Source organism: Chaetodon auriga, chromosome 14 (genome assembly GCF_051107435.1).
Source record: "Chaetodon auriga isolate fChaAug3 chromosome 14, fChaAug3.hap1, whole genome shotgun sequence".
In the NCBI taxonomy this organism is placed as follows: domain Eukaryota; kingdom Metazoa; phylum Chordata; class Actinopteri; order Chaetodontiformes; family Chaetodontidae; genus Chaetodon; species Chaetodon auriga.
Genome location: NC_135087.1, coordinates 2,578,260 through 2,600,748, shown reverse-complemented (window position 1 = coordinate 2,600,748; position 22,489 = coordinate 2,578,260). Strand labels below are relative to the sequence as shown.

The following is a 22,489-nucleotide window of genomic DNA, read 5'->3' as shown; positions in this document are numbered from 1 at the left end:
GTCGATGTCTTCAGGACCACAAATCCCAAACACCACGCCGAGTGTCGCAGTGAGCTGTGAGTATTTGGGTGTTGAATCAGTTTCAGAGCCTGATGTTTCCCCATACTCACTGATTTTTGGTGAACTTTACCTCAGTTCAGCTCTCGTTAGTGTTCAGATGCTTTCAGCGTCGCTGCACAACAGACAAAAATAATCAGACACAGATCTTGATCCACACTACTCATCTGGTCTGGGTAAAGCTACAAAAACACCGGCTCCTACATTTCCCATCATGCAATTCAGAAGCATCCAAAGCCTACTGAAATGGTATCTTGTTTTCTTTCAAACAAATGTCTGAATGAAACTTTATTACAGCGTGAACAAAACAGCATCAGTACAAACCTGTGATGCATTCAGGGACTCGTGTGTGTTTCTTCATCTTGGTCCAACTGTGCATGAGTATTTGGGGACAAACGTCTTTCAGCTGAAGAGTGAAGAGGAACAGTGACACCAGGTTTGAAATGGGAAATCTTGAAGGTTTAAAGTGAGTCAGAGGCTCAGCAGGCGTCCATTTGTCCGGAGTTGAAAGTAGAGTCATGAAACGCCTCAACGTTTGCAGAACAGAAGCACATTTACAACCAAGGCTGCATCAGACTCGGTGTTGTAACACTGATGTGATTAGACTTAACGATACAAACCCAGACGTCACTGCACAGATCAAAGAACTTCAACCAGAACATTTATTTAATTTCCATCCTCACTGAACAGGAACCGTTTCATCTTAAATACACAAACAAATCCAAACTGAGACAGAGCGCATTCCAGGACAGACTCAGTCATTCAGACGGGGGGCAGAGGACGGAGGACGGGTGGTGGGTGTCAGGACGGTTTCACTTCTGGGCGGGCATGATGTCGTCGATAGACTGGCCCTTCTCCAGCTTCTTCTCCATGTCCACCAGCAGCTTGACTCCATCGACCACCATCTGCACCAGCTCCACCTCAGAGAAGCCCAGTCTGTCAGCGTTGGAAATGTCAAAGACTCCACCCACAGCGGCCGTGTCCACGCCACCTGACGGACACAGGACAGACTCAGTGAATGCACTGACTAAAAGACGTTGGTCCAGACTAACATCCATCAAACATTCTGGGGCAAGAGCCGCATTTACTGACAGGAACAAACGTGTGTAAACAGCCGTTTTAATTGTTGACGTTTCAAACACTCGTGGCAGGTAAATGACGGTTCTACGCACCAGTTCCTCGTTTCTGGAGCCTCAGCCTCTTGAGAACCTCCTCAAACTTGGCGTGCTTGCTCATGTTGGGCAGCTTCACGTGCACGCCTGCACGCAGGCCGGTGCCCAGGTTAGACGGGCAGGTGAGGACGTAGCCCAGGTGCTCATTCCACATGAAGGCATGGCCTCTCTCCTTGAACAGGTTCTCAATCTAAACACAGCACAGCCAGTTCATGAGGTCCTTCAGATCACAACATAACAAATACATATGGAAATGTCAATGTTTTCGGCCGACCTTGGTGAGTCCGGTGCAGAAGCGCTCGAACACTTCCTTCATGTTGCCGCCTTTCTGCATGGAGATCACACGCAGGTGGTCCTCCTCATTCACCCAAACCAGGAATGTCTTGTTATCGTTGTGCCTTCACACAGAAGACGTCACAATTATTCTGTTTCCTTCTAAATGAAATCTCCTCACAGAAAAACACATAAGGTTTGGTGGGAGACGGCAGCGGAGGTGAGGTCTCACCAGATGCCCCTGGCGTCGGGCCAGTCGCGGGCCATCCCTGAGGCCAGCAGCAGAGGAGACACCGGCTTGTCAAACAGGAAGTGGTCATCGATGAGCTGCTGCTGCTCGGCGTCGGTCATGTTCTTCAGGGCGTAGTATTTCCCCTTCAGGTCTCCGGACAGAGAGGCCAGAGCTGCAGGGAGGGAGAGACAAGTGTGAAGAAAACAACAAGATCCAAGAGAGAAATGCTGGATCATCATCATCGTCCTGTGAGGGACTTTCTTCAGTGTCAGAGGGCAAATCCAAGCTGACCTGTATTTTAATGCGCTGCACTATAACCTGTCATCTCTCCTGCTGCCACTAGAGGGCACCCACTGCTGCACAAATGAGCCCAGCCAGCATCACGCTGACTTCACTGAGCATCACTGCCTTTACTCTCAGTGTTTACAACACAGAATCACTCAGCTGCGGCCAGTGACTCAGCGTGGACAGAAGCAGAGGACATGTCCACACGGGACACTTCTACCTTCGATGGAGAGCGTCTCCACAGCGCGTCTCTCCCCTCTGCTGCAGTGAGGCGGCAGGCAGAAGCCGCGGACGCTGCGGCCTGTTCGGACACGGGAGCTCAGGACGTAGTTGGGGTCCAGATCGTCTCCGCCCTGAGGACACACACACACACACAGACAGACACACACACTTAGTTTCGGTTCAGTTCCACTGCTCACAGCTCACTGACAGGTCTGCGGTACCTTCAGGTTGGCTGAGTTGAGGTCAGTCTTGTGCTTGTCTGTGGGTTTGTAGCCTCCATGTCTGTCCTCGATCACGGGGTCCAGCAGCTCTTTGAAGACCTCGTACGTCTCCTCGTCTCCAGCGACGCAGCCCACAGTCATGATGAAGGGGTGGCCTGTGCACAGAGTCAGCAGGGTCACAGAGCAGCCAGAGGGACAGACAAACCAACATCCTCACCAACTCAATGTGCTGAGTGTCCTCAGGTCCGAGGACCGTGACTGTACCAGGATTATCAACTCCTGTCTGAATGACACCATCTATGGTGAAGCCGCTGGGTGTAGCCCGCTCTCTCAGCTTCTTGTACATGTCCAGGGTTAAGAACTTGGCCATGTGGTTGTTGTGCTGACTGAGATCTGGGAACTCGTCCTCAGCTGACAGCCTCTTCAGCGTCAGCTTGGCCATACTCTCAGAACTAAAGAGAAACACAGTCTGCAGGGTGAGGAAGACCACCTGCCATGAGCTCAGAGGCCAGGCTCACCTGGATCCTCCTGAGTGTTTGAACATGAGACAGTGGTCAGCTGAGAAGTTAGTCTACACTACAAACTGTACCTGGCATCATAAACAGTGAAGGCAGCAGTGGATTATCAGCTGCTGCTCTGCACACATTATGTAACACTGCTAATCTTTGCCATTTGCTATAAAGCTGCAATAGTGCTTTGATAATGGAGGCCCATTTAGAGGAGTCTGCACCCGCTTCAGCTCTCCGTATGTCTATGAACGTCGGTCATAGTTTATCCCTTTGGCAAGGTCACAGTGCAAAAAGCTGTTAGTGTTCCTCTCAGGAACATGAAGCTCAGCGCGGCCATTAAACGCGGTCGATGGGACACAGCAGATGGCGTTTTCGCCGAAAAGCCGCTTGGGTTTTTACCTGGGTTATCAACCCCAGTCTGAATGACATCATCCAGAGTAAATCCACTGGGTGTCTGCTTGCTCCTCAGCCGCTCGTACATAGCAGGAGTCAGGACCTTGGCCATATGATTGTTGTGTTTGCTGAGGTCCGGGAACTCCTGCTCCGACGCGTACTTCAGCTTCATCTGGTTGTGCGTGTTACCGAAAGGCATGGCTGATCCCTGGGCGGAGGATGGAGGGAAGAGACGGTGAAAAACAGAGTGTGGACAGGAAGCATCGAGTCTGAGCTTTACGATGCATGAGAGATTTTAGCTCAAGTGACTGATCAACCGCAGGCAGACGTGACATTTCCTGCAGTGGACAAAGTGTCCTGAATGCGTTTAAACAGGTGCAGAAATGTGCATCAGACGCGCTTTATTTTACACGATCTTATTAAAACTACTTCAGCAGCTAACATGAATTTCTATGATGAAACGCGGACACATTCATATTCATATGGCCACAATAGTCTGTTCCGCCCAGTTATCATCTGATCGCTGCAAACCAAACACTCTCTGCCACTGTGACGGAATTTGGATGAAACGAAGCAGGTTTCCTACCTGTTGTCGTCGGACTTGTGTACTACTACTACTACCAGTGGTTGATACGAAGATCCCTATTTTTCCGGCCGAGGAGCTCAGAATCCAGCAGCAGCGTCCAGCGACTCTCCGCTCAGACTGACGGCTTCAGGCCGGCCTTTATAGCAGACCAGCTCTCCTCCCATTGGTCAGTATTTGTAGTCCATTCATTCAATTGGACGCGGGGATTCGGCTGTGAAGCGGTGGATCCTTTTGCTAATTCAACTTTTTGTGCAATTTACACATAAAATGAAATTATAAGATCCAGTCCAACCATTGATTTATTGATACGATTGGTCACGTGTTCTTCCAACATTCCGCTAGAGGTTCAAGTAAATGTAAAATTCTGAATTCCACATATGAATCACACCAAATGTGATATGAATTCACTGATATTTGTGGAAAGTAACAGAAAACATGTACACTTACATTTAAGAAGACAAGTGCAGTTGTGAGGTACTTGAGTTCTTTACATTTTATGCTACTGCATACTTCTACATGTTATACTTTTTACTCTACTATGTTTATTTGACATCTATAATTATTAGTTACATGTCAAAACACGAACTTCATGCAAAACGTGATCGTCTCTAAAATGTTTGTGAACCCTAAAAATGTGCGGAGACGCAGATTTAGTAGATTTCCAAATCACCTGGACGGCCTCTTTGAGTAGACTTTGGGGGTGAACGGCGTTTACAAATTCAACAAGCGGCTCAACATCCGGTCGCGTCACCTCAACTTCCTCTGAAAACAACGCCACATGTGTGGGGAATGAATGGGTAGCTGCCGCTGCTGTTCACATGCACATTCAGCGGCGTTAAGAGCAGATTTTATCTTTTATGGTCCATAGTTTGTGTTCGCGTTAAACGACGAAGCGAAAGAACGGCAGTTTGAGAGCCGGTAAGTTAGGCCGACTGTCACCAACGGCTCTTTTACAAACGTAACGGCTCTGGTAGCTAAAGTTAGCATGTTAGCTAGTTAGCAAGTCGAACCAGCGTTTAAACTTCATTTGCACTCGCTAATGAAATGTCCTCACAGACATTTCGCACTGTGACCTTTCTGTGTTTGAAGTTAGAAATTGTGGTTATTTCTAAACCTTTAAATATGCGACCCAATAACTTACGTTAACGTTGGCTCAGCTAGCTACCTAACAGTGTTTGCTAACAGCTAACGTAACGTTAGCGTCAGTTAGGATGTTAAGTTACCGTTGCTAAGTTAGCTAGTTAACATTAGAGAAACGTTTCTGAAGGTGTCGCGTCGAGGTCTGTTTCTCCATCGACTTTTGTTTTCCCTTATTTTAATCTGAGGCAAAATTTACCCTTAACCCCAGCTAACGCTAGCTTAGTTAATGTACACTAGCTAATGTTAACCGTTGCGACGCCTCATAGAAATTAACCCAACGGAGGGCAGCAAGAAGGGAAACACTGTTTGAAAGAGAAACAGACTTCCAACACACCGAGAAAACAAAAAATCACAAAGACACTTCAGAAATATTAAGTTAGCCGAGTAGAGATAGGATTCATTCACGTTACTCACATGTTCTCTATGTTGTCTGACATGTTTTCGTCCGTTTCTCTGTCGTTAAGAATCAAAGTGGGTCCACCTTTCTGTCTCTCAGGTGTCGGTTATCCACAGTGAAGCACACAGCCGTTCTTCTTCAGTTTGAAATCTGACGGTTTGGATTTGTTTTTAAATAAGTACGGGCTTGTGCGCGTGACAGTAGCGTTAATGACGACCATGACAACCAGGGGCCCCTGCTGCCAGCATCCAGGCCCGTGGAGTCAGACAGTTTGTGTGAAGCTTAGCAGAAGCACATTGAACTGACTGCTTGAAAACTGAGGAGTGAAAGAGGAGCTCCACAGATTTTACTCATCAGTTTCTCTTTAGAGGTGTTTGTGGCTCCAGAGGAAGCTGCACAGATTTAAAGTGACCTGCATGCATCACCTGCATGCATGTTCAAAATAAGAATCTGGCACCTGCAGAATAATGTTGAAGACTGTCCTTCCTTGTTTTACGCTGCTGTTTGCCTCTAACAGTTTTCTGTGTTGACTCTGGAGTGAAGCTAACCTGAGTTCATCTCCTTCCTCCCTGTCACAGTGCTAACCATGAGTTTTGTGGAGTACTCCGACTTCATTCAGGAAGGGGACGTGGCCATCGTCTACCTGGGCCACGACTCCTTGATGCCAGTCAAGGTGCAGCAGGGCGCCCAAACGCAGACGCGCTATGGCGTCATTCGCCACTCCACAGACCTGATTGGTCGGCGTTACGGGTCGAAGGTGACCTGCAGCAAAGGCGGATGGGTCCACGTGCTTCACCCCACGCCTGAGCTGTGGACGGTCTCCCTGCCGCACCGCACGCAGATCCTCTACACCACCGACATCGCCACCATCACCATGCTGCTGGAGCTGAAGCCGGGATCCATCGTCTGCGAGTCAGGTGAGGGTTTCTTCACATTCAGGGCAAATGAGTTAGCACGATGAAAGCCACACAAATGAAAGAACACAACTTTATTGTTTTTACTTGTTAACATGGACAGAAATGGCATGTTTGGTATTTTGTTGCTGACACAGAACGGTCCATATGAAGTGTGTATCTAGCAAGCAGGAAGCTACAGCTAGTTAGCCATATTGCTGGGACAGGACAGCAAGTAGTGACGAGTATGTGACTAGTAGCATATTCAACATAACAATGCTCAATAATAGAATGAAAGAGAACAGCACTAAAATTAATATCAAACACAGTGATGGTTTGATGCAAAAAGAGTGCAGTTCTTAAAGATACAGAATGATTCACATGAATAGAAAAATATGTTTCAGTGAATTTGATGAAACTGGAACATGAAAGTAGAATCAACTGGGTTACTTCTGGTCTCAGTATTCTCATTTCAACCAGGCCTCTGTCCTCTGAAACTCCACTGTGCCTCTTTGTGTGTTGGTGGTTGTAAATAGCGACAAGAGGAAACTGTCTGCAGACATGCAGCTTGTTAATATGCAGCAGCCAGGCTGGACTGTAAAGCTTCATAGCAAAGGAGATCGACAGCAGAAACATATTTTAATGGCTTAGCATTTCAGTTGACTTTTAGACCACACCCTGGCTAATGTTTACCTCCTTAAAGTGTGACTATGCTGGTGGACATTGTTCAAAACTGAAGACAACATTAAGCACGTTTAGGAAAAGCTTAGCAATCCTCTTTTCAGCAACACTCAGTTAGCAAAGCTCCCTCCACAGAAAACCCTCTGCCTGCTTCAATCACTGCTTTCAAACACCATCTCCATCGTTTCTCCAAGTGAATGAAAGAATGTGAACACAGTTATTGCTGTGGTGGTTTAAGTTCAGCACGATAAATATCTACAAGGTCCGTGGTCAACCCCGAGCCCCCAGTATAAATCCAGTTTTATGTTCACCAGGTCTCACACTGGGGGAGGGGATGCTTCGCTCTCTTGCCACCTATATTCATGATTAAGGCCTCAAAGCTGATTTTAACCTCTCTGTTCTCACCTTTGAGTCTGATGATTTGCTCCACAGAACCTCAGCTGTGGATATTGAACATCATGTGGTAGCTGCAGATGTGACTAAGCACATTATGTAACACAGTATTTGTCACTCTTTGTCTTCGCTCTGATACTCCCTGCGGTTCTTGCTCTGGTCTGACCACCGCGTCGCCTTCAGCTCCGTCCTACGTTTCTATTTGTTTAAGTGCAATCGTTCAGCAGTGTGTTGGTGTGTTTTTGGGTAGCTGTTGCAGTTTCTTCCAGTCCAAGGACGGCAAGGGGGAGGGGAGAGGATGTTAATGTTGATGTGGTGCAGCGCTTCATCATGTTTTACTGCTGGCAGCCCCGTGCATGTCACTTTATTGATTGTACTTTGTGTGTGTGTGTGTGTGTGTGTGTGTGTGCGCGCGCGCGCGCGCATGCAAGTTGAGATTGGAGGGTCCTCCAGGCTGATGAATGGGTTCTGCAGGAGATCTGTTGAGTCAGCACACACTCCAGCAGTATGGAGAGGGCTGCTCTGTCTGCATTGGCATCGAATTACTCAGACTTTTTTTTAATGCATATTCAACACAAGCAGCTTTTGATTTAAGCCATTTCTGGAAGTCTTTATCACATGTGAATTCAGAGTAACAGTGGTTTGAAGATCAGATTAAATGCCCGGTTAATTAATGCAGCATTTTATTAGCTGCACATAGCAACACTTTAGTGTCGTTATGTGTCGATGAGGCGCTAATCAGCGCCTGTACGACACAGCGGTGACTCGTAATGTCGAGCACGATCGTCTACTGTACAAACAGTACGTGCTGTCCCGTGAAGGAGAGGCTTTTTGTCAGTGAGCTGTACAAACATGCAGCGATTAGAGGTGATAATTCTGTTCCCGCTCGGCCTGCACAAGGAGGCTGCTGAAGGAGCATCCGGTCGTGTGGTGGAGTCACCTTGGAGGTAGTTTGTTCTGACTGGCCGAGTGTTTAAAGCCTCCTGTTGGCTGTGTGTTTTATGTTCTCCACCTGTATCAGTGCAGGTTCCAGTGCCGTCACACTCAGCAAATACTCAGCAAATACTGGCTAACTCAAGGACTTTTGAGTCATGGTGCGAAAATGTCGTGTTTAACCAGTCGGGGGGCGTACAAGTAGAAATTGAAGTGCTTCTGGCTTGTTTTTGGTTTCCAGGGAAGACAGTTGCAGATCTAAGGTGGGAATCCAGTGAGGGATCATGTAATGCATTGCTGTAGGTGGAGACCCTTCATTTCATTTCATCCTGTTAGTCTAGCCTCAGTGATGTGAATATTCACCAGAAAAATGCAGAAAGCTGCCTGGTGCAAAGAAAGGAAAATGTCTGGACAAGAGTTATTTAGAGACACTTTAACACATTTTAGGCTTTAGACAATATTGATGTTCTTCATGCTGATTCACCAAAACATTCAGGGTTTGAGTGCTTTGCTCAGACTGCAGAGACAGAAGTGTGTTAACGGTGGCTGGACGTCACTCACTTTCACTTTCTAAAACTGCCTGCCAGGAAAATCATTTCTCTGACCTCTGGCCTGATTTGGCTCCTCATCCAGACCCCCACCATGTTGTATTTGATAGTAAATGGAGAGCAGAAGGCAGGGATGTTCAGGTCAGCAGCCCCCTCCCCCACCACAGTTTCATCCCCTCGTATCACGGCTTTCTCTCGTACAGTCGCTGCTCGCCGGCTTGGCGTCTTGTCCTGTGAGCGGATTACAAACGTTGATGTGAGTCACGTTCAGCCTCGACCGTTTGCATCAAGGCAAAGCTCTCATTAAAGGGCAGTTGATCATCGTTTGTGTAACACTCTGCTGTTCAGTCCACCTCCAGCAGCCTGAGTGGAAACACCCTGAGATTTCAGTGTGTTTCTGTGCTCAATAAGAGCTGCAGCTAATGTGGCGACCAGCTCCATTAAACCAGCTCCATATCGAGCTCGAACACAACAAAGGGAGCAAACAAAGTTGTATTTCTCCTTCATGGAAGCCACATGGTACACATGTACACATGGCTGGATGCCACTTCTTTATTGCATGGACCATATATAATCAGGCAGTGTTGACATGAATACAGTGCACGTTGTTAGCCATGCTAGCAACATGGCTCTAAGGACGGAGGAGTTTGTCGACTGCTTTGGTTCAGACTGAAATATCTCAACAACTATTGGATGGATTGACATGAAACTGTGTGTAGATTTGTGGCCTAAAGCTGAAGAATCCTAATGATTTCAGTCATTGTCTGACTTTTCCTCTTGTGCCACCAGCAGGTCAAAGTTTGATTCATCCTGTGAATTAGCTCCACATTGATGGCTCCCAGATGACGTAATGACTGAATTCTGAGGCTGATGTTTGTGGTTTTTACTGAAATATCTTGAGAGCTTTTGGATGGATTTTCCTGAAATTTGGTGCAAACATTAACGTTCCCGTCAGGATGAATTGTCATAACTTTGGTGATCACCTGACTTTTCCTTCGATGTGTCCAATACTTTGTTTCATGACCAAATACCTGAAAATCAATGCCATCAGCCTCAGCTGGACTTTTAGTGCTAATTAGCAAACATTAGCATGCTAATATGCTAAACTAAGATAGTGAATATAATAAACCTGCTTAACATCAGTATGTTATGTAAGCATTGTCACTGAGAGCATGCTGATGTTAGCATTTAGCTAAAAGCACGTCTGAGTCTCAGTGCAGCCTCACTGAGCTGCTAGCACAGCTGCAGACTTATTTCCTCTTTAAAGCTGTGAACAAACCATCCAAGTCCACTGTTTCAACATCTATAAGTAAGTTGAAAAAATGGTCAAATGCTCAAATTCCAGCACTGAGTCACAATTGACTCAACAGCTGCTCGCACTGGGCGTCCAAACCGACATTTTTAACTTTGGAAAGAGTTTGTCAGCGTGCTCTCTGTGCTGACTGTGTCATGCTTCATCCTTGCTTGGAGCAGCTCTCGCCTTCTTGTTCCCAGCACTCGTGCTCTTGGCACTTCTTGCACGCACAGCTTCATCGTTGTCCATTTGTGATCCTTCTGAAGTTAGCACTGATTCCACACAGCTGGCTTCGGGCAGCTGCTGCTGTAATGCGTTCCATCAGGTTGGAGTCTAGCTTCCTGTCTTCCAATCTGTTTGTGGCTCATATCGAACCAATAACCAATACTGACCTGAACGTGTTTCAGTCTGCAGAGATGAGAAGCAGTCCAGCTTCAGAGGGACGCTGTTGTTGGACTTTAGGACTGTCTCCAGTCACAGACACACTTACAGCACCAGATCCCTTTTTATCAAATTTGTCCGTTCCCAGATTCTGTTATCTGAGTGGAAAATGCACTTTGTGTGCTCAGATGCGTCAGCTGATGAATAAAAATGCCATTTTTATATCAGAGGTTAAAGATTTGTGCTCTACGGTCACGTTTCATGCAGAATTTACATACTTATGACATGATTTTAGACACAGCTCCTGATGTTTTGTGTGTTTCTGGTGGGTTTGACTGTATTCCAGCCTGCACATCAGGATAAACCAGGATGGAAACTGGTCCCATCAGCACCCTGGCATGAAGCCTGAGGTCTCGAGTGGGCTCTGTGCTGATTGATCGTCTGTATATGCAGAACTCTGCCGGAGCCACTCAGCCATTTCCCTTAACGGTAAACTCTGCGTTACAGATGGATCGATGTGTTCAGCCTGTCTAACTGTGTTACAGTGTGAGCCTGTGGTTTGTGATGTGCTTGTATTGGATCATATGCTTAAATGTATCCCGTTGCTATCTCGCTGCATATGGATCAAATGCCATTACATCTCTGCTCCACTGTCGACCACTGCTGGAACAAATGGTTGGTCCACAAAAACTTTAACCACTAAACAAGTAAAGCCAAAGCGTCGTTGGTTTGAGAAGATTTGCTGCTTTACTTAGTTTTCTTTCATTAGCAATTGAATATCTTTGTGTGTTTGACTGTTAATCAGGCTGAATAAGACGTTTGGGCTCTGGGAAAGTGTGCTGGACATTTCTCAGCATTTTCAGACCTTTTATTGACTAATTTTGGAGTGGAAATGGTTGCTAGTTGTAGCTTTTTACACATTGTCTTAGCGGACATTAGCACAATGGATTAAAATGTTATGGCACTGTTTGTCAACTATTTGGCAAACAGTTACAGGAAAATGGTACGGAACAAAAATAAATAACCTTTTTTAGGTCTCATCCAGACATTTTTGTTGGTGGAAGCGGCCTGTACTTATCATAAGCCAAGAAGTTGCTCCTGATCTCCTCCATCAACACGTCTGTTTCTGGTCCAAATTTCCACCAGATTTCATTGAAATCTGTCACATAGTTTCTGAGATATTGTGCTTATGAAAAGATAAACAAACAGGACTGAAAACATAACTTCCTTGATGGAGATAATAAAGTAATTCAGGTCAAAAACAATATGAAAACTGAATCCACGCCTCGTCGCACGGGGTCAACAGAACAGTAGTTTTCACTCAGGATTTGTGTTGGATTGCGTGACGTCATACGTGCTTTAAATGTTGATGTAAATCAACATGAAGTCCAGTTCCTCAGAACTTCCAGTTCAGCGTCAGAGCAGGCGATCAGCACAGTTAGTCCTTCACCCACAATGATAACGGTTGTCTTAATCACTAATGAGGTAATTCAAGCACAAAGCTTATCTGCGCTCTCTCTGTGGGTTTCTATGGGACGGTGGCTGTTTATCATCCGACTCAAACCTGCTTATTCACATCTGTGTATCCTCATTCCTGAAGTTTACTACAATCCATCCACAGTCTCCTATTTACTGTTGTTTCCAGCCACAGACCATCCGGCCCAGCAGTGTGAGCTTTTAGCAAGTCAAAGTGCGGCCGAGGAGTAAACATTGGCCTCTTTGTCGCCACGCGAACAAAGGCGGCGGTGACGTAATGTCAGGAGAAGAAGAAGAAGGGGGGGGGTGGGATCGAGCTGTGTTCTCTACGCTCCAGCCCCCCCGCATTAATTGCAAGTCACGTGACCGCTGTTATTTCTCTCCTTGTAAAATCTCACACACTCGCATCCTTCTTTCGCTGTGAGCGGGAATGAAGGAGCAGCCGGGGCACTGCAGGCGAAGAGGGCCCACTCAGAAATGTAGCATCCACTCAGCAGCCAGAGAGCTGAGGAGAGCAGCGTGGAGATGTGAGGGTGGTGTTGTAACAGCTGGGAGCTCTTTGTTGAGACTAAATCAGGGTGGAGGGAAGCTTGAAACATCACGTTTGAGGTTTTCTGACCTTGGTTTTATATTCCATACGTACAAAACAAAAACAATCCATCCCCCACGAGTCACTGCTGCTTTGTCTGTGTCGGAAAATTGTAAATCTGTCCCCTGAAGCTCAAGCAGTGACGTTTAGCGACATTAGCTAACAGGAATTGTGATTTTCTTTATTGAGCGTCCACCTTTGATAGATTTAAGGCCACAGAAGGACATAATGTGGGTTTGAAGAGCTTCAGAGTCTTTGCAGCGTCCCGCCTGTTCTCATCCTGTCTCTGGCGTCTTTGTTGCAGGGACCGGTAGCGGCTCCCTCTCCCACGCCATCCTGCGCACCATCGCCCCCACGGGTCACCTGCACACGGTGGAGTTCCACCAGCAGCGGGCGGAGAAGGCGGAGGAGGAGTTCAAGGAGCACCGCGTGGATCACCTGGTCACCGTCAGGAACCAGGACGTGTGCAAAGACGGGTTCGGAGTGACCGGCGTGGCAGACGCCGTCTTCCTGGACATCCCCAGCCCCTGGGAGGCAGTGGGACACGCCGAGGCGGCCATGAAGAAACAAGGTGAGACGACACTCTGTGTGTGTGTGTGTGTGTGTGTGTGTGTGTGTGTGTGTGTGAGTGTGTGTGAGTGTGTGTGTGTGTGTGTGTGTGTGTGTGAGATATTTTATTTCAGATGATACATCAGATTAAGGAAGGATTCAGATTAAGGATTGCAAATGGGACTAAAGTAACGTGAATAAAACGTTTAAAACATCCGCGTGAGTCCTGTCAGATTGACTGTCAGCAGCAGTGGTGTCTGTTTATCAATGGAGACTACATGTCCCATGATCCCACGCCAACATTCCCATTTTCTGCTGGACACCAGTGGTTCACTTCTCAAGGTATTCAAGCCAACAGTGTATGATTTCAGTTTTAGATCCGACACGCTGCCGCTGTCTTGATGCACATTAAAGCTCCAGAAAAGACATTTTTCACTTCTTCCTTCAACTTTGCAAACCTCCAGTTTCTCAAACAGGGTGTAACATTAAAAAAATTCCTGTGACTCATTATTAGTCACCGTTTCATCATCAGTTGTAAATCTTAGAAGAAGTTATCAGCAGTTTTCCAGATAACTGGTCTGACTCGTAGAAACATCAGCAGGATGTGAACCAGAGCTGGTCGTTTTCTGCAAAATGATGCAAACTGTTTAAATGTCAACGTTCAGTTTGACCCGTCGAGCCGTCGAGCTGATGCCCAAAAACATGAGGCCCAACACTCGCATTTAATGAAGACTGCAGAGAAAATGAATGAGTGGAAGTCACTCAGGTGTCCTGTTGAGTAAATGTTACTCAAATATTTGACTGTGTGTGTGTGTGTGTGTGCTCGCCATTCACTGTCACCTGACATTGACTTTGCTGTGATTCGTCCTGGCACAGCAGGAACATGACTGTGACTGAGCTCATTTTAAAATACCAGCCAGTGAATTACCAGCCAACAACCACTGACCCTCGCCAACACAGCTCTCATTAACTTTATGTGTGTGTGTGTGTGTGTGTGTGTGTGTGTGTGTGTGTGTGTGTGTGTGTGCGCGCGCGCAGCATGTCTGGGCAGGTTGGCAGCTCACTCAGGTGGTCAGTGTTTATATGGGTCATAGCAACATGTCCATGGAGATGTATTAACTTTAAGATAAACTTTAAGATGAGATAATAATCCTTCATTGAAATAGAAATTTACAATAATATCTGTTTAAAAATGGATCAGAGCTGTAAGAAATCTTTTTCCTCAAATCAGTTAATCCAGTGAAAAAAGAGAGCGATTCAACGCTGTTGAGATGCACGGGATCAGTGGTTCATCAGCCTGAAGGCCTGAGCAGACGTTCATATTCCTGCGGCACATGAACGCAGCATCATTTCAAAAAGCAAGCCCCAATATGAAGAAGAATGCAGGAGGAGCGAGGATGCTGCTCTCTCCTCCTCTGTCAATCCCTTTTATGGTGCCACTGCTACATATTCCTTTCATGAGCTGTTGACCCTGACATGCACACACACACACACACACACAGATACAGATAAATAGAGTGCAGCCATTGTAGAAGCAGTCCCATGACCATACAGGGTTATGCTGCAGGGGGAGAGCTGGTGAATGTGGCTCCATAAGGAAAGGCTTGATTTACTTCACACTGCACAGACTGCCTGTTTTCTCCAGAGAGCCGGAGCCAAGCTGAGCACCGGCGCCCCGGAGAGCCTCAGCCAAAGGCCACAGGATAGAAGCCTGGACAGGGTTCACCTGTGGGTCTGAGGTGTTGTGCACCACATGAGAGGAAGCTGTTTTTTGTAAAAGTAGTTTGCAGCGTGGGATCGGCAGGAGGACTGACTGCAGACCTTCTCTCAGCCTCAGGATGAAGTCGCTGTGAGCTGGTTTACTGCAGTGTGTGCACAGTGTAACAAGAGCGCCAGTGAAATATTCCCTCTTTTTCCTCCAAGTTGTAATTCTTGTAATGTTTTGGCCGGCGGCCCGGCCCTCCATTTAGCTGCTCCCTGAGAAGGACCCGGGATCCCGACAGGCCGACCCCTCCCTCCCTGCTGCTCAAAGACTCTTATTATGCAACCAAAAAGCAAACACGTCCCATGAACACAAACACTCTGATCAGGAGTCATAGTTTCTTGCATGTATAGATCCCAGATGTGGACACACGGTTGATGCTCGAGGTTATTAATAACTGCTTGAGACGTCCTTGTATAATCATCAACTGGCCCCCTCCCTGTGTGTCCGTCCTGGTTGCTAGGAGGCCATTGAGTTGTGTTTACGACCGTTTCGAGGGAGAACGCTGTCGTGTTAGCAGAAGGAACAAGCGCTATCTGAAACATCCCCACGTCTCCTCGGTAATGTTTATCGGACACAATGGACCCTTAAACAAGGCCGTCCTCTGCAGACCTGTCCTTCGTTCCTGTGGTCACAGGCGTCACTTTGTCTCCCGGTGCCCCTGCAGCAGTGACTGCAGATTAAGTAAGATTAAATGGGCAGATTGCAACACAGATGTGTTCTGATGCTGTGATGCTGCAAAGGTGGAAAAACCCAGAACTGTGGCGAGTAAAAGGTGGAAAAGGAGGGTTTCAGCGACACTCGAGTGCTGATGGAGTTTCATGTTTGTGTTGGCTGCACTGGAGAAAGAAAACACATTGAAAGAATTAACACAGAAATCTTATACAAAGCTTTAAAAGCATCTGGATTATTGACAAGTCCCACGTTTGTAAATCATGAATTTGTAGGCATGCAGTCGATGTCGTGTGTGCAGAGCAGGTAGAAACTCTAGAAACGATTATAAAATCTGAACATGAAGAAACAGAATGGCAGCACTCAGTAGCTGGATTACAAACATATATGAAGAGATGAAGTGCAGGCAGCAGATGGTGGTTGACATGGACGGATGATGGACGTTATGTAAACCCTCATCTTCATGCAGAATGTGGAAATCATAAATCTGGATTTAGCTCGTATGTGTTTGTAAGTGAGACGTTTGGCCTTCGTCTGTTGGTCGGTCGCCTCTGTGGTGCAGACTGGAGTATCTCAGCTGTTGATTGAGATGACATTGACATTGAATTGGGTTCAGTTGAACAATCACATCCATCGAATGAATTGCAGTAACTTCAGTGACCCCTCTGAAGTGGAAAACACACAGGCTGACCCCTCCTGTCCCCAGCTGAGCTATCAGAGCCACATTCCTCACTCTTCAGCTCAGCTGTGAACGTTTTCTTGGCTCGTTGCTTCGGCCTCCCGCCGCGATCACAGCGGGCTTTCATTTGGAGACGAGAGGCCGGGGCCGGCGGGTGATCTCTGTTTGTGAGAGCGCCGGCTCATCCCCCGATGATCCTCAGACTGCAGCCTGCAGCCCGACGGGTCACAAGCCTGCTTTGTTAAGGAAGAAATCTGCTTTGAAAGGGCTTTTTGGGTGGAAGGAAAACAAATTATTAATAGTCGTAGTAGTATCATGGGTTTCCCTCGAGTGGGCCGAAACTCCTCCTGAGTCCATATCAGGTTTATGAATCTGGTTTACATTATTTCTCTGTGCCCATAGCTGCTTTTTTAACAGACTACACGCAGAGAGAACAATGAAAATAGGCACCTTCTCCTCTCCTGCTCACATGTCTGATGTTTAATTCGCCCAAAGCACCATCATGTGTCCTGGCCATAATAACCATGACCCGATGGTAAATCTTTTTGAGTATCCTCATTCATGAACTTCCAGTTTAACAGACCTTTCTTCTGTTTCCGGGATGCCGAGCGCTCCTCGCTCTGTGTTGGCCTGTAGGGAACGAGGTTAAGTGGATCTGCACTGATCTCGTGTTGATCTTTAAGAGACTCGTTAAGAGTAAATAACAACTGTTAAGTGAGTATTGGTGTCCTGAGCAGCAGAGACAGTCAAAGAGTTCAGGGGTAAATATGTCAGGACGTCCTCTCGTTTATCCTCAGCTGTTTTTTTTTTAACATGCTGAAGCAGTCGTGTTTCTGTCATTACTGATTCATCAGTGTTTTCCCAGACTTCTCACATCTCAAATATCAACCATGTTTGCTAACAGTTGGGATTTCCCAAAAGAGCTCAGAAACATGGGCGGCCAATTAACTGGAGGCCATGCAGAGCCTCTCAGGGTCGCATCCTGAATGATTCTGCAGATTGTCAAAAGTCGTCTGGGACGGCCAGATAAGCTGAACCATTGTCTGAAGGACCCTTTGTTTTTCTAACATGCTAGCCATTAGGAAGGCTAATGCTGTGTGCTGTGCGCTCTACACATCCTACCTGTCATTATCTCCGTCCAAGTACTGCAGACTAACTGAAATCAATAATGCTTTTATTTTGAAGGATTGTTCAGGTTTTCTAAGTGCTTTTTAAGTGCTTTGCTTATTCTTCTTCAGTGTAAATGCTGGCTGACACGCCCTCAGGTTGGACAAGCAGAGTAGTACCGACACAGAGGCAACAGATTAGCACAAAAAGTGCCCATAAATACCGATTTGATGATTCACAGGGCACAAGATCTGCAGATACGTCCCAGTCCGTCCAGTAGATGTGGAGCTTTTTCACTAGACAAGTCAGACTTTGACCTGTTAGAGGCGCTGAAGGAAAAGTCAGAGAATCACCAACATCTTTGAATGTCGTACAAAATTTCATGGCAAACCCAGCTAATAGTTGTTGAGATATTCTGAACCGAAACGGTGGACAGACCAACTGACGTTAAAATGAGTCCGACTGGCCGAAAAGGAAAGAACAGTGAGCGCTCAGAGGAAGGCGCCATGTTTGTTCTGACTGTCCAACAGCAGCTGTTCTCTGTCTCCAGGAGGCCGGCTGTGTTCGTTCTCGCCTTGCATCGAGCAGGTTCAGAGGACGTGTGAGGCTCTGGTGAATCAGGGCTTCGAGGAGATCAGCACCGTGGAGGTCCTGCTGAGAGTCCACGACGTGCGAACCGTCTCCCTGCCGCTGCCCGACTTCGGCCCCGAGCCCGACGCCGCAGAGAAAACGCCCCCCGCCTCTGCTCCAAACCAGGCCTCCATCACCATGAAGACCACCACCCCGCCCAGAGAAATACCGGGTCACACAGGGTACCTCACCTTCGCCACCAAACCAAGAACCTAAAGCTCAGAGCAGTGGTTTCCTTTAGTCACACCAACAGGAAATAGGACGTGGGCCATAATCCGTCCTCGCTCCTGTTATTTTCCGTGTACATTAATAAGACTGTGATAATCCAGCAGGGTACCAGGTCCCTCCAGGTCCCGGTTGGCACTGCAGCACCAAGAGGATTTACAGTGTTGTGTTACATAATTTTGAGCTCCTGTCACTTGGCACCGGTTCGTTGCTTGCATCAAGCAAGAGTGAAAATCAAGACAGCAATGATTTCATGTGAGATGTCGGTGAAGTGCTTCAGACACGAGGCCTCCCCTTCTAGAAAAATCTATTTTAATCAATGTTCTCATCTGTTGGGGGAAGAGAAGTTTTATTTTGACCTTTTCTTGCACTTTTGTATTCAAGTAAATACAATAAATGTGTGAAATGATCTTTGTTTTTCTTCTGTTGTATCGTTGAGTCACGGAAAGCAGGAAGTCCAGAAACGATGAGTCAGAGGTTTAATATCAGCTGCTGATCATAAACCAGATCAATCAACAATACGAGTGATGGGGAAAATGCAACACAAGGTTTGTTGGGTAACTTTTATTCATCACCTGTCAAACTGAAGCCTTATGAGCCTTTTCTGGAGCTTTCGACTCTTCATGGTCTTCATCAGCTGGTTTATCGTGGAGATCTGTTGACCGTCGAGCTCAGAAGCTGTAACGGTTTCATTCAGAGCCTTTTTAAAATGAGGCGTGACTTCATTCTTTATGGAAATTGTTCAAGAAATCAATCCCAACTTAAGGTCATCAGAGAGCTTTGGAGGTGCTGGTAGGTGGATTTTGTGAGCTTCAGACAGAGCCAGGCTAACAGTTTCCCCCATTTCCCCCAGTCTCTATGCTAAGCTAAGCTAACTGGCTGCAGCTTCACACCGAACATTCAGAAATGAGAGTGCTATCAATCATCTAACAAAGGACAAATCCTTCAAATAGAAACTGTCTTTTCCTTCTTTTTTCTTTATTTAATCAGTTAAAAGTCTGAAAGGAACAGCCTGAGTGCCCCCCCCCCCCCCCCGTTTCTTTTCCAAAGCTTTACAGGAAGTCTGTTTCTAAATGTCGGAGAAATCGGATGAACGTTAAAAAGCCATTCTGACTGTTTTATCTGATCGTATCCCAGTGGATGAGTCCTCTGTCACATGACTGCTGCCGCTGTTGTTAGTCAAAGCCTCCCGCTGCATGTGGAGGCTGCCGGTGTTCACCGGGGACGTTACGGACCGGTTCAGGGTGTAATCTCAGGCTTACTCTGGGTTATAAAAAGCACCGTGGTGGTTTCTGTCTGCTTGTTGCATCTGAGTGTGTTTGACCGAGTGGCTGAGAGAGAACTGCCAGTTTTCCACCTCTGGACGAGGCCAAAGTCCAGCAGCAGTCACAGGCCGAGACCCTGTTTTTACCATCTAACGTTCATTAGGACGATCACAGATGATAAAAAAGTCCCGGCTGGTGCTGGAAACAGTGGAAACAGGGAAGTCTGATTGGACAAATGACTGTTTGGTGTCCTGAGTCTTCTGGTTTGTCTTCCTGATCAGCAGTGTGGGGGTTGGTGGGTGGAGGAAGTGAGTGAGTAACGCTCCCTGAAGAGGAGGTGGGTGTCGCTGTGATTAAACCTGGAGTCTTCACATTCATCTTTTCATCGTTCAGAGGGAGGAAACGTTAACAGCTGTGCATCTTACACATGGTTCAGTTTGTCAAAGTTTACCACTCATGAGGATTTCAAAACTGTGGTCAGTTTACGCTGAGTAATTATTATTTGCATTATCTTGCTTAATGCAACTAGTTGGACATAATTTGCTTTATGACCATTTAAAGCCGCAGTGATCAATAATCAGGTGACTGATGCCTGTGACCTGCTGTTCCTCCGTCCTCTGGAGCGTTTTAGCATCTTTCGGCTCAGTCTTTTGGTTTTTTGCCTCTGAACTTTGCTGTTCTGGTGAAAACTCTAAACTTGATTTTTGTACGATTGACAAACCGTATGGTGCTTATTTGAAGGAAAAAAAAAAAAAAAAGCGTACGCTCTTCTTTCAGGTCCTTCTTATATTCACCACTAGGAGGCTGATCAGGATGTCAGTCAACCCTCCATTAAAGAAATCCCAGCATCTCTGCTCAGCCTCCAGAAATCTGAGTCATGAAAGCGGGAGTAACGGCGAGCCCTCGGTGGGTCGTCCCAGAAGCAGCAGGCAGCTCCGGAGGGTCTAATCTGCGCCGGCCGAGGCCGGGAATAGCTCCTCTGAGCTGCTCGAAATCCTGATGCTTAATCAGCTTGTCTTCTGGCCTCCTGAGCCCGGCACCGACTCAGGCCTGAAAGCAACGCCGCACGAGACCGGAGCGCACGCTACGAGATCACAGCGAGGCGAGAGGGCACGTCAGGGCTGCACTGCCGCCATGACAGGACAGGAACCGGGTTCAGGAGCTGGACCAGGGACTGGTGATTCACAGAGAGGAGCACGAGCTGAGATGGTTTCATGCTGAAGAGGAGAATTTCATTTTAGTTTTATTTCTTCAGTTAAAACGACTTTAAAAGGAGATTAAGATGTTTGATGGAGAAATACGCATCAAAATAGGACAGATGAGATTCAAATAACCAGTTTTTTGAGACTCAGTGGTTTGCAGGGAGGAAAAATGCATCAAAAGTCTTTAAAAGTAGAGCGAGCTGAGTCCCTCTCACTGTTTCTTCTGTAAAATAAAGAATATTCTTCATTATTTCTTATTCTAATGATGAAGAACGTGTCAGGAGCTGAGCAGTCCTGCAGAGGACGGTCCACTCACAGGCGGTCAACAGTGGACTGTCTCTGATCTGCAGTTTTAACCCTTTAATCCTGGTGGGACTAAAAGAGAAGGAGAGAAAATTAGTGATGATCAGATTAGAGGCTGAAAAGAGACTCAGAGAGCAAAGCTGGTTCAGAGAAACGACTCTCCATCGCGCTGTTATGTGAATGGATTTTTTAATTGGATCAATAACAGAGTGAAAGTGAGCCTGACGACTCTGAACGCTCCGTGTTTTAATGTCAGTAAGAAGACTGAAAGACGTTTCCAGTTCTGAAACCATCAGGAGATCATTTATTGATTCTCTTTGCTCCTGGAGGTCAGAGGTCAGAGGTCGTCAGAGAGGTTTGGGGTTTTGTCTCTTTTGTTTCACTGATTCTGCAGCAAAGGGCAGATTTGACTTTTTCATACACTGACTTTCATTAACACACGAAAAAAACGAGTGTGATGAGTTCACATAAAAAACAAAGTACTAATAAAAAGCATTGCAGTGATGAAAGCAGGTGAACATAATCGAGCTGGACGTTACGGTCGAGACGATGAAAACATGCCGTGTGTCCACTTCTATTTTTATCACTATCAGCAGGAAAAAGCTGCACATCCAGCTTCCTGTCCGTCTGCGAGTGAAGTCCTGTGTTCAGGAAGTCTGACGAGCAGACTGACTCAAAATGCGCTCTGTCACAGCGTCAGCTCAGGAGACAGTAAAGCCGACAAGAAGCTGAAAAATGACAAACTAGACGTTCAAAAACATGAAGGTTTAATGAAAATGCTTCCAGATTTCAGAGATGTGGACTCTGGTTTTGATCTGTTTTTGAGGCAGAGAGACAGAGGAGCTCTCCTGGCCTCGTTACAACATTAAATGAAGTGCTCCTGGTCCCCGAGGATAAACCCAAAGGATTTTATGACTGGAGATCCACACGGGCCTCAAACAGAGACCCACAGCTGATCCCAGTGAACCCAGTGAACCCCGAGCTAAATGCTCAGCAGCTAACTGCTAACTGTCTGTCAGCTGCTTCACATTACAAACAGTCTCTTGAGCTGATGCCTGTAGAAAAATGTTGGTTGAAGGCACTTTAAAACGCAGCCGGCTGAAGTTTGTGGTGCTTTAACGTCTCGTAATGATCAACAATCCGTCTGATTTTGATCTCCAGATTACAGTTTTTCACCCCCTTCTTGTCCAGTGAAAAGCTCGTATCTCCAGATGTATTGAATGTTTGTGTTAAACTGAAGGATTCTTCCTTCATGCCTTGAGAAAAGTCTCCTCCTTCTTCGCCTAAACAAACTCTTTAAAAAGCCTCTATGATCAGCTGAAAATGCATCGTCACAAAGCTGAAAACAGCCTGTTCTTATGAGCTCGTCAAACTTTTTGGAGATAGGTGGTTCTTACAGGACGGCCACGCTGCAAACAGA

The 22,489-nt window shown here is 46.6% G+C and overlaps 2 protein-coding genes across 3 annotated transcripts; one reads left to right on the top strand and one right to left on the bottom strand.

The window, feature by feature from the left end:
• Nucleotides 1-696: 696 nt before the first annotated feature.
• Nucleotides 697-4,075, bottom strand: ckba (creatine kinase, brain a). 2 transcript variants are annotated; one of them, XM_076748522.1, is made up of 8 exons: nt 3,951-4,075; nt 3,371-3,572; nt 2,463-2,617; nt 2,240-2,372; nt 1,735-1,906; nt 1,504-1,627; nt 1,230-1,419; nt 697-1,048 (listed from the first exon to the last, which is right to left on the bottom strand). In XM_076748522.1, exons 2-8 carry the CDS (start codon nt 3,561-3,563, stop codon nt 870-872), a joined length of 1,146 nt encoding a protein of 381 aa, XP_076604637.1. In that variant the 5' UTR covers nt 3,564-3,572; nt 3,951-4,075; the 3' UTR covers nt 697-869. The 2 variants fall into 2 exon arrangements, with proteins under 2 accessions (XP_076604637.1, XP_076604638.1); XM_076748523.1 differs by lacking the exons at nt 3,371-3,572; nt 3,951-4,075 and adding an exon at nt 2,727-3,013.
• Nucleotides 4,076-4,699: 624 nt separating this feature from the next.
• Nucleotides 4,700-18,710, top strand: trmt61a (tRNA methyltransferase 61A). Its single transcript, XM_076748524.1, has 4 exons — nt 4,700-4,868; nt 6,066-6,404; nt 12,980-13,246; nt 17,995-18,710. The coding sequence occupies exons 2-4, from the start codon at nt 6,074-6,076 to the stop codon at nt 18,288-18,290; spliced, it is 894 nt and encodes a 297-aa protein (XP_076604639.1). The 5' UTR covers nt 4,700-4,868; nt 6,066-6,073; the 3' UTR covers nt 18,291-18,710.
• The last annotated feature ends 3,779 nt before the right edge of the window (nt 18,711-22,489 follow it).

Excerpts from the sequence above, each read along its gene's own strand:
- ckba (XM_076748522.1), bottom strand. The coding sequence starts at position 3,563 with ATGCCTTTCGGTAACACGCACAACCAGATGAAGCTGAAGTACGCGTCG. Across the intron at positions 2,618-3,370 it reads GACTGGGGTTGATAACCCAG|GCCACCCCTTCATCATGACT; the intron begins GTAAAAACCCAA and ends CTCTGTGCACAG. Across the intron at positions 1,420-1,503 it reads TCTGCACCGGACTCACCAAG|ATTGAGAACCTGTTCAAGGA; the intron begins GTCGGCCGAAAA and ends TGCTGTGTTTAG.
- trmt61a (XM_076748524.1), top strand. The coding sequence starts at position 6,074 with ATGAGTTTTGTGGAGTACTCCGACTTCATTCAGGAAGGGGACGTGGCC. Across the intron at positions 6,405-12,979 it reads ATCCATCGTCTGCGAGTCAG|GGACCGGTAGCGGCTCCCTC; the intron begins GTGAGGGTTTCT and ends TCTTTGTTGCAG. Across the intron at positions 13,247-17,994 it reads GGCGGCCATGAAGAAACAAG|GAGGCCGGCTGTGTTCGTTC; the intron begins GTGAGACGACAC and ends CTCTGTCTCCAG.